The sequence below is a fragment of the Onychostruthus taczanowskii genome, unplaced genomic scaffold (genome assembly GCF_017590055.1).
Source record: "Onychostruthus taczanowskii isolate IOZ18803 unplaced genomic scaffold, ASM1759005v1 scaffold11, whole genome shotgun sequence".
NCBI classification, from domain to species: Eukaryota; Metazoa; Chordata; class Aves; order Passeriformes; family Passeridae; genus Onychostruthus; species Onychostruthus taczanowskii.
In genome coordinates this window covers 3021622-3038301 of record NW_024497629.1, presented here as the reverse complement: position 1 = coordinate 3038301, position 16680 = coordinate 3021622, and the positions used below count along the sequence as shown (strand labels likewise).

The 16680-nt window shown below is 38.3% G+C and overlaps 1 protein-coding gene across 1 annotated transcript; it reads left to right on the top strand.

Moving 5' to 3' along the window:
* Positions 1–895: 895 nt before the first annotated feature.
* Positions 896–6652, top strand: TDRD15 (tudor domain containing 15). The gene has a single exon (XM_041421875.1). It carries the CDS (start codon positions 899–901, stop codon positions 6650–6652), a length of 5754 nt encoding a protein of 1917 aa, XP_041277809.1. The 5' UTR covers positions 896–898.
* The last annotated feature ends 10028 nt before the right edge of the window (positions 6653–16680 follow it).

Here is a 16680-nt window from a genome sequence, read left to right as displayed (position 1 = left end):
GAAAGTTTAAGTTCCAGCTTTACATAAAAATTCATAAATCAAGGTTATCTTTGTCCAGACTGTCCTTGAGTATTTATCCACTGTCTTTGCATTTGATGTTGTCTACCTTAAATTACTTTGTTAGAACAGCAGTTCATTTAATGGAATTGCTTGATTAAATTTTTGTCATACACAGCCTTTTTAAGCAATGTGAAGTCAGAGATTCACTGAATCATTGATGTATGAATTAAACTGGAAGTTGGGCTTCAGGACTGGTTTATAGATCAGAAAAGTTTCTGAATGTTTTCAGGATATTAAAACTGTCAGAATTAGAGTGTTGAGACCATACAAAACACAGCTGGCACAGTTGTTACTTGATAAGCAGTGCAGAAATAGATGATAATCTCAGTATGTCCTTGCAATTATGAGAACCTTAAATATGCTATTGGTACAATTGGTACAGACAGCCAGAGTAAACAGTAGAGCATGGAGCTATAAATTGTCAGTGATTTGAAGAAGTGATTTAGACAGAAAAAGCAGAGTGGTGAGTAGGGGATGAGTCCTTGGTCTTTTACATATGAAAAGGAAGGAGAAACAGACTGGAATACCTTGTGTTATTGTGGGAGCAACATTTTGGTTAAAAATTAATCTCAAATGGTAAAACCAGTCTGTTGCCATGTGAGTGAATCCAGAGGTACTTTTTTTCATGTTATCTGAGCATGTCTTTACTAAGAGAATTGTGTGGAGTGTATCCCAGTTGCCTAAGACATGACATTTTTAAATGTTTAGTACATGTTTTAGCCAGAATTTTAATAATATGCTGTTAAACCATTTTGAAAACAAACATCATGTAAGGAATTAGCTGCAAAGAAAAAATAAAATTATCAAGATGATCATACTCTTTTTCTTTGCAGACAGGATGGAATCTCTGACTCCTTCACCAGACTCAGTAGATAAGAAATTGAAGATAACTCATGTAGAATGCCATCCTGACTGCTTGGTTATAGTGTTCCAGGCTCAGTACAACGTAGGATGTGAGCTTGACTATTTCATACTACAAAATGAAATACAGCGCGTGTTCAAAGTAAAAGATGATGTCTCTGTTGGTGGATCTTGCTTGGTGGAAGACACAGAAGGAGAATGGCATAGAGGAAGAGTTCTGAGAAAAAAAGGGAATATCTGTGAGACTTTTCTTATAGACACTGGACATGTGTTGGCTGTTGAGGAAACACATCTTGCTGCTGCTAGTGATAAGCTGTTTCAGCTCCCTCCAAAGGTGGTTTTGGGTGTTTTTGCAAGCATACTTCCTCTTGGAGAAAGATGGGGTCCAAAAGCTGTTAACTATTTTTCATCTCTGGTAGGATTACAGATCACTGGTCATGTGAAGGCTGTTACACCATATCAGCTGTTTATTCTAGAAGTGCCTAAGATTATTACTGATGTTCTTGAACTGCAGCTAGGTAAATTTATTGATGGAGATTCATTTTGTCTTGTTGTAGAAACTTTAAGAGCATTGCCCCAAGGAATGCTTTCTAAGAGAATGCCACAACTGTTGACACAGAAGTATCCGTTCAGGGAGTTACTTACTGTAAATAATTCTGAGAAACCAACAGATTTTTGGCATGTTCCAGATCAACTCTTTCCATGTCTACCTGTTGGCAGTAAAGAAAATGTAAAAATAACTGGTGCAGTAAGCCTAAATAAATTTTATTGTCAGATACAGAAATGGCAGAAAGAGCTGGAATGTTTGACAGGAGCTATGCATTTGTACTATGAAGCTCTTGTTGGAGAAAATACCACATCTTGTGATAGTTTTGGGCTGCTCTGTGCTGCCAAGAGGCAAAATGGACAGTGGCATAGAGGAGTGATAAAACAACTCCTCTCTGACCACGTGGAGGTCTGGTTTATGGATTTTGGCATTATTGAAGCTGTGCCACCTAGTTGTATTTGGAAACTGAAAGCTGAGTTCATGACATTACCAATGGTTTCATTTCCATGTACACTGTCTTGTTTTGGTAGTCAGGATGAAACAGTAATAAAATTTCAGCTCAAAGAACTTACACAAGCCTTAATAGGACAAACCTCTGTGTGTGTCCAAGTTGATTTATACAACAACTCTGAACGCTTGTATTATATAACGCTGCAGAAACAAAATCTTGGAATTAATGCTGAGCATCCTGAAGACCAGAATGAGACAGCTGCCCCATGTGTCTCGCTTTTGGAAACAAAAACCAGAAGCATTGCACTAAACGACAAACCAAGTCCTGAAAGAAAAAATTCGTCTAAGAATTACTCTGGAAACAAAGATAAAAAAACCTGCTTACCTGAACAGGACATTTCTTTCTCCAGCCACTGCAAGAGAGTAGAGATGGAAATGAACTCTTTTTATGGAGCTTTTGTAGTATACGTTGTAAATCCATCTGACTTTTGGATTCAAACGTGTAGATACCAGAAGGAGTTTCATGCCTTGATGAAAAACATTGCCTGCACCTACAGTCAATATAAAGATGATGAGATGGTCCTTAAAAAGCCAGAGCCTGGGTTGCTGTGCTGTGCCCGGTATAGCAGGGATGGGTGTTATTACCGGGGTGTTGTCACAAAAGTGTTTCGTGTTAGCATTATGGTTTACTTTTTAGATTTTGGAAATACAGATACTATACCTTGTCACTATGTGAAAACATTGCTTCCTGAGTTTTCTGATTTACCAGCTTTAGCTATGTGTTGTTCCCTTGCTTGCACATTTCCTGTTGATGGTGTGTGGGTTAAAAAAGAAACTGATTTCTTTAAAAACGTGGTGTTGAACAAACCACTGCTACTTCATGTCGTTGGAAAGCAAAACGACAAGTACATTGTTAATGTGCAGTGTCATACTGGTTTCCTGCAAGGAAACGTTGCCGCGTGTATGGTTCAAGCTGGTTATGCTGAATATCGGCTGAAGCCACCAGATTCTGTTCTGAGGGCAGCAAAAAAGCGGCACAGTGGGAATCACCTCAAATGTAAAAAAGAAAAAATCAATGCAGAGAACACCAGTAATATTTGCAAAAATAAGGTGTCTGGAAATGGAGACATGCTTCAGAAGGAAAAATCATTAAATGTGCTGCCAGTGCCTAGAGAATCTGTTGTGCCATCCTGTTCAGGAGAACGTGCTGTCTCTAAAATGCATAAATCGGTATGTGAGGAAAAATTAGTTTATAAGGAGCTTGTGTTTAGGCCAGGAGCTGCTCATGAAGTGGTGTGTTCTTGCATCTTTTCCCCAGCAGATTTTTCATGTCAACTGCAAAGCAAACTGCCAGAGCTAAATAACTTAATGGGACAAATTCAGACATACTATAAACATCATACCAATCCCTACAAAACTGGACAGGTTGCCTGTGTTGTTAAGTATCCCAAAGATGGGAAGTGGTATAGAGCCACTGTTGTGCAGGAGGTATCCACAAATGAAGTTGATGTGGTTTTTGTAGACTATGGTTATCAGGAAAGAGTTTCACTTAAAGATGTACAGGGTGTTCTTCCAGATTTTCTAGCTCTAGAGAGTCAAGCATTTCGATGTGGACTTAAAAATGTAATCTTACAGACTGACTCAGTTAATTGGTCTGAAGAAGTGCAGAGACAGTTTGTAGACTTCATTTCTTCTCCTAGAGGACCACTGACTTGCACCATTTATGCTCTTGTTCTTGTGAGCCCCAACTGTTTATGTAATGTAGTTGACTTACAGACTCCACTTGCTAGTGTAGATGAATTCTTCAGAGAACGTGGTCTCACTCAGCCTGAATGTGTTGGACTGAGAAACTTTGCATCTTTGGGTTCTTTGTATAGTTTTTGCTATTCATCTTTCAATATAAAAATTGGAAGTGAGGAGGAGGTTTATATAACTCATATAAATAGTCCTTCAGAATTCTATTGTCACCTTAACCGCAACTCTGAAACTCTTGAGGCATTGATGAAGAGGGTTAGTGACGTAAGTAAAATGTCAGGTAATGCAAATTATCATGGCAATACACGACTATGCATAGCCAAGTATGTGGAAGATGGTCTCTTTTACAGAGCTTTGGCTTTTCCTGTGGAATCAACATCCTTTCTGTTGGTTGACTATGTGGATTTTGGAAATAGGAGTATGGTGGAGAGAGATCAGTTGATGCCTATTCCAGATTCTGCCGCTGACCTACTATTCACACCCATGCAAGCTATTAAATTCTGTCTGTCAGATCTTAGGGGGACAGAATTTCCAGCAAGAATTACTACATGGTTTGTGAAAACATTCCTTGGTAAATTGCTGAAGGCTGTAATTTTATCCAGAGAACCAGATGGAAAGATTGTTGTGGAGTTGTATGATGGACAGCTCACAGTAAGTCAGAAAATTAAAGAAAAGGTATTGGAAGAGTTGGCACAGGAAAGCCAAGCCTGTGATGAGCATTACCAGGCAGATACTGGTGAGAAATTTGGAGATGAAGAGCAAACTGCATGTAGCATACCAAAGTTGTGTAGTGGATTCTCAAAACAGCAAACTTTACAGGACAGCAAAGAGCAAAGTTTTAGAAATACTTTCAGTGCTCTTCTGGAGAACGGAGAGGAACCTTGGATTGGACAACCTGCTTCTCACTCCCTATCTTATTGTGCTTTACATTTAAAGGAAATAACTGTAAATGCTCTCTCTGACTCTCAGAATGAAAGACCAAATTGTACAGGTCAACAGGAAAGGAGTAATAAAAATACACCTACATTAATCAGCCTTCCTCAACGTGATATCCAGGTGAATACCGAAGTAGCAGGTTATATTTCTCATATAAATAGTCCATCAAGTTTCTATGTTCACTTTGCAGAGGATGAAAACTTAATAATAAAACTAGCAGATGATTTGAATGAAAGCTTGGAGAATAGAGGTTGGGAAAATTGCTTAAATGAGCTCATGGTAGGGGATCTCATTGTTGCAGAGCATGACGCTGATTGTTTTTACTACAGAGCAGTTATTAAAACTCTGAAATCAGGAAACTCCTATGAGGTAGAATTTATTGACTATGGTAATGCTGCAGTTGTAAGTTCGTCAAAAATCTGCAGGATTCCAGAAAAGTTCTTAACTATGCCAAGGTTTAGTGTTCATTGTTTCCTTAGTGCGAAAAGTGTTCCTGGGGAAAGCTGGACTAAAGAAAGTGCTGCATATTTTGCAAGAACAGTAAGTGACAAGCCAGTAGCTTGCAAGTTCTTAGAGCAACATGGAGAAAAATGGGAAATAGATGTAATTTGTGATGGAGAGTCATTGTCTAACAGCCTTTTGCATAAAATAGACAGCATAAGGTGGAATAGCACATGGGTATTTTCTTTGGAAAATAGGCCTAAACATGGTAATTCTCAAAAGTCTAAGAATAGTTTAGGTGGCCAAAATAAAACCAAGGCTCCTGGGATAAAAAATATTTCCGTAAAACCCTTACGTCTACTTCATCAGGTGTTAAATTCTGGACAAGTAGAAGCAGCAGAAGTAGTTAATATTTCAAAGAATGGAGAATTTTATGTACAGTTACTTAAAAATCTGCAAATACTACATGAGTTAAATGTAATGCTTGACAAAGAAGCACAAAGAAGTGATTTGCTTAGAGTGGATGACATTGAACAGGGTCTGGAATGCATTACACAATCTGAAAGGAACTTAAAATGGAATCGATCAAAAGTGATAAAGAAATTTGTCAGGGAAAAGTTAATGCTAGTTTTTTTCATGGATTACGGCACATGTGAGATGGTGTCCTTAAATAATGCAAAGATGCTCAGTGATGAGATTAAGAGTATTCCTAAACAAGCTGTTTATTGTAGGTGGATTTGTTTTAAAAACCTGAAGAAAATTCACTTAGACCATGTAGTAAATGCACTTCTAGATTGTGAAATAAGGATCTTGTTTCTGAGATACTTGAAGTCATCTGATATCTGGGAGGTAGATATTTTAGTGGGAGAAGTTACACTTCAGGAGTATTTGAACCAGCTCTTAAGTCATTGTTGGACAATTGTTGGACCAGAAAAATGTAGTAATACAAACTGTAAGGAGTTTGATACGTCATTCAACATAAATTCAGTCATGTGGATGCTGCTGAGTAGTGGCAGAACATATCCTGGGTGTGCAACTGCAGTTACTGATCCTTCAAACTTCAGCGTCCAGTTTGAAATCTTCTTTGATAGCATGCGAAACTTGTCCCTGCTGCTCTCTGACCTTCCTGACAACTTGCCGGTTCTGCCGGAAGAACTCGTGATACCTGGTGCTAGCTGCTTGATCGAGTTTGGGCAGGAAGCAGAGTGGTACAGGGCGGAAATTAATGAAGTAACAGATCAGTCTGTTGTTCTTACGTTTATTGATTATGGCTTTCTGAGGACCATACCTTATTCTGATATCCATAAACTCAAAGTTGTTCCAGAAAGTCTGTTACACTTGCCACGCTTGGCACACTCTTGTTCTTTGCATGATACAGTACCTGGCAAGGGGGAGCACTGGAGTGAGGAAGCCATACTTCTGTTTCAGCAGCTTCTTCATAAACCAGGTCTGATATTTCATTTTATCCACTATGGCTCTGAAATGAAGTTAGAGGTGGATGTTTTGTGTGAAGATAGCAATCTGTCTGATGCCTTAATTGCTGCAGGCCACGCAGTCTGCTCTCACAGTAGGTGCTGTCCCATTGCAGTTGACAGACTCTAATCAGAAAAAAGAATTGCAAGTGAAGTGGCCAGATTCTAGTTACTATGCTTCCCTTTGTGAACCAGAATATAATTATGATAACAATTCTGATTTTGCTGACAGAAGTCAGGCAAAGAAGAGAAACAAAAAAGGCTTTTTAAGCACAGCATTAGCTATAAAAAAGTTTCAAAGAAGAGAGTGTGGTAAAAGTGGCTGCTGGAATACCATTAACAAAGGATCTGAGTTTGCAACACTGAAAGGAAGGAAAACCTGTGAAAGATGGACAGTACTGTGAGGATGGGATTTTTTCAGCATTATGATGACAAGAAAAGGAAAGTTGTCATAACACACAGTAAATCTGCAACCAGAAACACTGGTTGAGGCTTGTGATTCTGATGTTCTGCAGTGTGGAAAGACAGCGTCTGAAGCTGCTGTCAGAGAATTAGTTGAATGATCAGTAGGTTGCAGTTAGAAAAACACTACTTCAAAGCAATATAAACCAAACAGCCTTTTTGTTGAAGTTTTTGTACGTATATATATGATATTTATTTGCAGTAACATCTGGTTTACAGGGTGATGTCTCCATATTTTGGATGTTCAGAAAACAAAGATGCCACGCATATTATTTTCTTTGGTTCTGATTCCAGAGTTTCCATGTGAGAAAAGTTTAAATGTTTACTATGATTAAGCCAAAAATCTGGATCCCCATTTATGGGAGAGACATGCATTAGGTTGTTTTCAATTAGTTCTTGGTGTAGAGATGCTATTGCCCCTTCTGAAGGTTCTCTTAGTACCTAAGTTGCATCATTTTGGGATTTTTCACTCTGCCAGGGGTGTGTGTTCCACTGATACTTTTCGTTCATCTTCCTCCCCATCACAGTGAAGAGAGGGAGTTTTCTCTGGGTGTTTAGTAAATACACTGTAAAGTCAAAATATTGTTTACATCTTAAAAGGGAAGCATTCAGAACCTTTTATTTTTTTCTCCTTTGTGGGAGGAGCAAATTTCAAAACTGAAAAGTGATGATAATACGGTGTATCTTGGAAGGGTAGTTTTTTTCAGTAACTTGTCTGAAATTGTAAGAATTTGTCAACTGTTTTTCTGATGTATTTGTTTATTTTTTTATTTTCTGCCCTCATCTCCTTCCGCTGTTGTTTGGACAAAGTATGAAGAGTCCTGAAGCAATGAGGGGTTTCCTTTGTATGCTCTGTGATTGTTTGAATTTCAGTCAGAAAATGAATACAACCCTAATGGTTGACAACATATCTTATGGATCTCTAGAAGTAAACAAGTTTTAACAACACATGTGCCCTTTGCCTCCATATCACGATGTATTTAATTTATGTGAAAACCTGAAAGCCTTCCTGTGCTGGGGACCTTTTTTTTTTGTTTGTTTGTTTTTTTGTTTTTTTTTGGTTTTTTTGGTTTTTTTGTTTGTTTTTTTGGTTTTTTTGTTTTTTTTTTTTCAGTAAGAGAGACATGTCTGGGAAAGTCAAGAGGTGAGACAATGCCAGCTGATCTTTACAAGGTTCACTCTGCTGGTGAATTATTCTTGAAGCTTATATTATTTTCACTGTATAAGTGAAAAATGCCCATTACTAACAAATGAGAAAATGTGTAAGATAAAATTCCTTAAGTAAATACTATTTAAAATATCAGTAATGTTAATACAGCGATTAGAAAAAAGGAGTGGGGGTTGTAACCATTTGTGATTGTTTTCTTTATATTGCATTGTTTCTTTATATTTCAGAATTTCAAGGTTTTCCTACTAAAATTGGAAGCTTACCTGGCACATTCTTTGTCAACAGTTAGACATACTGCTGGCTGTTAGTATAAAACACAAAGATTGTATTGTGCAACATTACTCATGTTGAGTGATGACTTTACACTTGCTGTGCTGGTTCATGTAGTGCCACATAGAGACACTGACACATATTAATTAACACTGATTCTAACTTCTGGCTGTCTTTCAGTTGGAAAAGTAGGATCTTGGGCATCTATTATTTTTAAAAATCATTTGGGTACCCTAAATGCAAACATGTTGTGTACAGTAATACACAACTTGCATATTTTAAGTAGATGGTTTTTTTTGCTTATGTATATTGTGCTTTAATTTGTATGTAGTTGTAGAATATTGCTTCTCTGATGTTACAAAATGGAGCCTAGAAATGATGTATGAATAAGAAAAAAAATAAACAGCTGTGTGTACTACTTTTATGTTTTGCAAATTGCAAATGTTAGATTTATTTGCAAGAACATGTGTTTTGTTTTCAACTTGTAATGAGACTAGCTCGTGATAGTAATTCTTTTACTGAAGGTCTGATACTTAAAATTCTTCAAGTAAAATTCAGATAATTGAAACTATTTCAGGATTATACTGCATCTGTAAATATAAAGAATGTCGTGTTGCCACTGTTGATGCAGATTCTCAGAAGTGCTTTACAAGGATGTGTTATGATCGTTAGATTAAGTTGCTGGGAGGTCTGGCTGTGTATTTTATGCCCAGTCCTTTTTCTCTGGTGTGTACCTCTGCTGTTAAAACATTTTTCTTGTAAGAAGGAGAATCTATACTCAGAACCTAGTTGGAAGAAGTTGTCAATTATTTAGGATGTAGAAGTTTAGGTATGTTTTCCTGTTTGTTCGAGAATGAGCATAATGCTGAACAAATGCAGTACTTTATGTAGTAGTGATTTTTTTTGCTGAAATTTAATTTGAAAGTAATGTTTATCTTTTTTTTATATTTTTGTATTTATTTATACTGTATCATTGATGACTGTGATTATTTTTAATCCACAAAAGTGGCAGAGAACCAGTTTCATTTGTTTGGAATTCAAAACATTCATGTGTATACTGCCTTTTTGTCATAAATAAAATGAATACTAAAAATAATAAATAAAATGCTTACCTCCTCTGTGTAACTTGCCCTGCCTAAGACATTCTGAAGTTTTCTGGGACTTTTGCTGTTGGTGAATGCGTTGGAAAGTATCTGAAGCTACGTAAGTATGTGTTACATAGGACTTCTAAGGGAAAGTACCTCTTGCTGGTTTTGCTGAACATTTTTGGCTGATTTAGGAGTAACTTTGCACTACCTCTACAGGAAATGTGCTCAGACTTGAGCCATCAGAAATTGTGGGTGTGAGAGTTGGAGACAAGATCCTGGAGGATTCATATAGGAAGAGAGGCAAAGAAGGAAAAGGCTTCACTGGCGGTAGGAGATGGGTGGTTCAGGTGCTTCGAAAGGGCTGAATAGTTATGGAATGTTTGTATGGGTCAGGCAGCATAGAAATGTATGCTTTCAGACAGAAATTGAGGCTTCAGTGCTAAACTAGTGTGTTAAGATTAGTTTTCAGAAAAAAAATCAGGAAATTAAGTGGGAGTGTAATGTTGGAGGAAGAACTCCTCGAAACTAACAAATTATCATGGGTTCCATAAAGGCAAATTCCAGGATGGAAAGAGCCTTTGACAGTGTTTATAATTACCTGTGATGTGTGCAGAGGACTGTGTGTGTGTGCTTGAGGGTGTTGTGTTAGCTGCAGACCGAGGTCTGGGGACACATTTCACTCTCCACGGACATCTGCGCTTCCTGCCCTTTCTTCTTTGCTACCCCTGTGCCTTATCTTTGCCCACATTCATCCCAAATAAACAGCCTGTCCCAAGTGTAATGGATGCATCTGGCCATGATGGCTGCATGTGAAATAGTGTGGACATGGATCCACAGACAACACAGTAGCCAAGGACTAATCTGAGCCATAGTGCTGATCAAGGCTGGGCTCAGACCATGTTTGGAAAAAACTAACTGCTGTCATTGCTATGCAGATAAGACTATGAGCCAGTTATCTCACTCCACGTAGGTGGAGAGTAGTGGAAAGCCTGTTGAGGCTGTGTGCCAGGTTCTCCTCTTGAGTAGGGACATGTCTCATGGTTACTCCTTGAGGCTGAGAGATTGCTTCCTGCAGCAGCTTCTCAGTAAGTGAATAATAGCATGTTCAACTTTGGAATCTTAGCTATGTGATACAAAGGGCTGATTGTGCAAACCTTTAGACATAAACCACTGACCAAGGCTGAGATTAAGGCTGGATCCAGCTCAGAGGGCTGTAACACCTCTCCTGTGGAGACAGGCTGAGCGAGCTGGGGTTCAGTTTGGATAAGGAAAGGCTAAATGGGAACTTTATAGCAGCCTTCCAGTACCTGAAGCATAAAAATTTTCAGGCTGGGGAGAAACATTTTAGCAGGGCCTTTTGCAATAGGGCAAGTTCTAAACTAAAAGAAGGTAGACTTAGAGTGCATACAAGGAAAGGTTTATTGCAAAGGGAGTGGTGAAACACTTGGTACAGTTTGCTCAGAGAGCTGGTAGATATCCTGCCCCAGGAAACATATAGGAGCAGTTTGGACATGGCTCTGAGCAACCTAATCTAGTTGGAGATGTTCCTGCGGGGGAATAGAACTAGATGAGCCTTAAAGTTCTCTTGATGATTAGGCAGAGTAGGAGAAAAAGGTTGGAGATGCTATTTTAAGGGACACCTTAAAAGGACACCTGTTTGGTGGCGAATTCATGTTGTCTGCAGAGAAATAGATGTTGAATTTGCAGGCTGGTTATTCAAAAGCACCTAAAAAAATGCACATTTTCGTTAATGCTCTCTAAATTTCTATTTCTCAACTGTTTACACACAGTTTAAAATCTCATCCTTTTTTTCTGTTTTATTTCTCTTCAAGAATCAAATTTTCCATCATCATAAACATTGTGAAACAAAATCATGGAAATATCTAGTTAGCTCTGAACTGACTTTAGGGACAGCTATCTTGATTCCTGCAGTTTTAATAAGAAAGTTTCTAGGCCTACTCTGTCTAGATCTGCATAATGAAGGAATTAAAATGGTGATTGCAGCATAATTTTTAGTAAGCAGTAAACATTAGGAATCCTACTGGGTGACCCTGAAGTATAATTAGGACTAGTTCTATTGAATTATTTTCCTGCAAATATGAAGAAATGGAATAAAAGTGGAGTTTAAATGGGTTTAATATTCTTTTTATTTTTGTACTTTAAAGGAATACCAAGGTGTTAAGAGGGAAAACACTATTTGACAGACTTTGATTCTGATTAATTCTTTAGTGTTTAATCACCTTGATTTCTTAGGAGTTTGAACTTAACACATAATATATGATCAAGCCCTTTAATTATGTTCATTTTCTTTTAAGCCATGGAGCCATTGATCTCTAATCTGACATTCCATATAACACGGAATTTCACTTACTTTTGCATTAAGCCGGTATTCCCCCTTCTGCCTCCAAGGGTTCAAGCCTTCATCTCTCATTTCCCACCTTCAAGCTGAAAGCTTCTTGGTACTCACCCCCTTGAAGCTGTACTAAAGCTGTAGCCCCTTTTACTGTACTAAAAAGTATTAAAGAGCTGTGATATGTCTGTCTAGCCACAGGAGTCAAGCCTAGTAACTAGACAATTTCTTGAGCAGGGGAAAACCTATGCTCCACTTTCTCCTCAAAGGAATTCTTAAGCATTTTTATATGAAAAACTCATTGATGAAACAACTGTGGGAGCAGATATTAGGAGTTTCATAATTCTATCATATTCACCACATTTTGCATCCTTTATTTTCCCTAATGAATCTTGGATCCTTTTCAGCAAAGCAGGACACCTTCAGCAATAGAGAGGAAATGGCTGATAGCTTTTGGATTAAACCACACACCTGAAAGAAATTAAAAACAAAAGTAAGAAAAGGGAAAGACCAACTTTGTTCTGAAATACAGAATTAATTTTACATTTTCTTCCCTTGGATTGGCTGTACCAGCCTACTTCTTGGTAGAATGTATCCTCATTTTCTGTTTTAAAGGATAAAGCATAGTAAGAGTATGAGGCAAATTGCACTTTAGTTTTATGAGGATCTACAGGGCTGTGAATGAGTGGATGGAAGAACCTCCCTGCAGCAGAAGTTGGCTAAAGAAGGGTGGCCTCTCAGGTGCCTCTAGGCAGTGTTTCTGTTTGACTGATTTAAGCATTTCTCCCTTTGGACTCATGAGTCATTAAGAGCATATCCCAAAACATCTGCCCTCTGCCATGGGCTGTGGAATCTGCTCTGATAGCCAGATGGAAAAGTTAAGTGAAACTTAGTAGGCCTTATTTTGTGCCTAATGAGATGTAATGCTTTTAAAAATTTTATGGCACTAGATCAGCAAAGGGCTTGTACAGTATCTAACACTGGGATTTTGTGTCCCAGGCACAGAAACATTTTGGGAATATGAAGGCTTCCTGTAGTCTGTATGGGGGAAAGTCTGAGCTCTCAGTGTGGGTTTTAAAACAGTGTACATATTGGTCATAGAAAAACATGAGGATGAGAATGTATTTTAAGTTTTGCACCCTTCCAGAACAAGATGCATTGTGTGGGGTGTAAGTGGGGACATCTGCATCTGTCTATGCAGTCTTTCCCCAACCTGCACATCTGAAATGTTACATAGCTCATGTAACACAGTTAACAGTTGTTCATAAAACACATCCACCAGTTAAGAAGAATAATTTTTCATACAGTGTGTGCTGTTTACATCCCTTCCTCAGCTGTTGTGAGTCCTAGTAAAAAGTTCCTACTACCTAGTAAAAAGTTCCTACACAACCCAGAGTAAGCCCCTACAGACTGACATTTTGAGAAAAACAGTTTCCCTTCTTTCTGAAGCTGTGCAGCAAGGTATTTGGAATTCCTTGTACAAAAGAGGAAAGGGTATGATTTGGTAGCCTAGCTGCTAGGGTACAGAATTAGAGAGATTAAGGTATGTGCTCTAAATGCTTGCTTCTCCCACCTGTTCATTACTTCGTCTACAGTAGAGCAGTTTCAAGAGGAGTGAATGAAAAGGTTGCTTATGCCTTTATGACTTGGTGATGGAAGGTATGCTTTTGGATGCTGTTGAGCTGAAAACATCCATTGTTTTCTAGGTGAATGATTTAACTGGTAAACTGCTGATTAGTGTTTCCTACCCTCTTCTCTGTCAACTCTTGAAAAAATAGGTGAGGAGCTCCAGCCCATGTTTTATGCATGGTCTCTTAGAGAAGACTTTTCAAAACCAGGGAGCCCTCAGGGGCAGAAAGAACATTGCTTTTTTGGTGCCTGTCCCCTAAAGGATGTCAGGTGAAAAAAGCCCATGCTTGGATTCCAGCTGGGTGTATGTGGGAGCACTGAGCTGGTGAGACTGAAGTAGTTCAGGGCATGCTTGGGAGTATAGTTCCTGGTGCCTGGGGAATTGGAAAATCAGATAGGGAGGCAGCTTCTAGTTGCAAGTGCCTGAAGGTACAGCAGCTGTTGAACAAGTTGTTTTAAATAAGTTTGAACCTGGACAGTACAATTCTGCTTAATGCTTGCTATAAGATTTCATTACATTTAGTCCATACAACCTATGTCATGCAGGTAGTTTTCTTCAAAAATATTTTAGTATATTTTTAAAATAAAAGTGACTGGTGGTAGGATTTTTTTACAATTGATACTTTCTCATATCTGAGGCTGGATTAGGAAGATTGAACTAGGGACCACTTTTGAACAATGTGGCCATGCACAGGGCCAAGGGAGGGACACTTAAAATGTATAAAAAGCAAAAATCCTTTTGGCATCATTGCAACCCCATACAACAGTACAAGCTGGGAACTGGCTGGCTGCAATGCAGCTTTGCAGCAAAAAGGGAGGTGTGTCCAAAATCAGATGTTTGTGCTTCTGATGGATGATAGGTTGAATGTGTGTGAGCATTGTGTCTGTGTGGTGAGGACATCTACCCATAGACTGGGCTGGGTTTAATCAGTCTTCAGCTGCCTAAACTGAAGGTACAGAGGAAACAACCAGACTCTTCTCAGGGGTGTGCAGTGGAAGAACAATGGGCACAACTTGGAGCAAGGAAAATTTCAGACAGATGCAAGAAAAACAATTATTCCCAGTGAGAGCAGATAAGCACTGACATAGTTTGCCTGGAGAGGCGGTGGCTTTTCCATTTCTTGGAGATAAAAACCCTTGACTGAACGTGGCCCTGGGCAGCCTGTCCTGGCGTTGGAGCTGCCCCTGCTTTGAGCACAGGTTGCTGTCAGAGGTTAGCCTGGCACTTTGAGCAGGAGTCACACCAAATGGCCTTGAGAGGTTCAGTCCAGGCTTGGTTACTCTTTGATAACTATTATTTTCTTGGATTAGACACGGTGTCTTGTACACAGACCTGAACTACTTTTAGGTGATTCATTTTGGGAACAGATAGTTTCTCTGTGGTAACTAACTAAGTACTAACTGTGCCCGTTTGGGCAACTGAGTTAGTGCTTAGTACCAGACTTTATATTGTATTCAGGCCGGCTGCTTCACATGGTGATGCAGCACACAGGTAGTACAGACATACCAGTTACCTTCCATGCCACTCTCCAGGTACAGACATCCTTTACCAGAACTATCAATAACAAGGAACCATCATTATGTGGTTGAACAATGTCAGACAATATACTACAAAAAAGCCCTTTTCCTAGCTTATTTCTTTCAAATTTACACATCTTCTGGTGTAATGGCTTTTTCCCAGCACATGCCTTCTATAGATCTATATGATTAAGAGAGTAAATAAGGCTGAGCTAGAAGGGTTTATTAGTAAACAAGTAGCTTATTTTGACAATGACTGTTCCATCTAGACAGTAAGAATTTGCACTATTTTTCCCCTTCTCTGCTATTCTTACACTCGAAGTATTTTTCAACAAGGTGGTTTTCAATTTAAGGGAATGGACACTCACCTAATGTATCTTCTTGATACTAATAACCCTAATTTTTGAGTGGGTCATGTTTATAGGATACCTTTCAACATTATTATACTTTATATATATCTATATCTATAAACAATGAAATCTTTTTAATCAGTTTTCACTTTGTAACCTTTCAAGAGAATTAAATTAGTTTGAAAAAGAAAACCTTGTTGAAGTTAGTAAGCTTATTAATGATGGTAAGGGTTAGATTTTTACAAAGAAAAATTACTGTTTACTGTATTTCAAAAACGTTTTCCTGTATGAAGAATAATATGATATATATAACTAGAAGTAATGGGAGGAAATTAAAAATAATTTAAACTTCCTGAAAACGAGTTCTATTAGACTGTAGAATAAGTTCCCAGGGGAAGCTGTAGAAGGCTCATTATATGGCTTATTTAAAACTAGATTAGATGAAATGCCTGAAGGGAGCAAGCTTGGGCTGTTTCCTGTAAGGCTGAAGGAGATTACCTCAGAGGTATTTTTTCCTTCTGAAATATTTTATTCTGTGATGTGGTCTTGGTAAGTCTTGTACATTTGTATGTGGGAATGTTCTGTAGGTACTCCTCTTTCTATAATACTTCTATGTGACTTTAAAAATTAACTTTTTTTTTTTCCTGTTGTAACAGTTTATATGTCTTTGTACTGATATGTATCACACTGACTGTGAGTAAAAACAATAATTTTTTTAAAATACAAGATCAGGAATAACTTGCCAAAGTAGAAGTGTGTGGATACCTCCTTAATTTGCTCTTAAGGTGGTTGTCTTTATAAGCTTGACTTTGCATGTCCATGAGTGGTCTGAAAGTTGTGATTGTGATGCTTTCTCCTGTTCACAGGGATGCAGCCCCTGGTGAGCCCAGTGTGTGTTTTGTGTGCTGGGGGTGACCTCAGGCCATGGCCAGGGCTGAGCCACAGTTCCCACGGGTACATTGGGGAGGTCACTGTGGAGCTGCTCTGCAGAACCCCAGATATGTTTGATCATTTTCTGTGTCAGTGGCTGTATGGACATTCCATACTGAGTGGAAATTTCTAACTTAGTCTCCATTATAAACTTATAAGTCATATATGATCTGAACTTTCATTATTTGTATTTTTTACTTACATAGAAGGAGAAAGTTTCTTCTACAGTGGCTTTAGGAAAGATTTTGTGCTAAGCAAAAGAATTTGCTGGTCCTTATAGTACTGTATTTGATTTTTTGGAAAGTGCTCAATCAGGGTGGAAATTCAAAACAACTAAAGAACCAGTGGCCTATAAATTTACAATTTTACAGTGTGAATGCACAGTATTTGTTC

Bases quoted from the DNA above. Each gene is read 5' to 3' on its own strand.
- TDRD15 (XM_041421875.1), top strand. From the start codon at position 899: ATGGAATCTCTGACTCCTTCACCAGACTCAGTAGATAAGAAATTGAAG.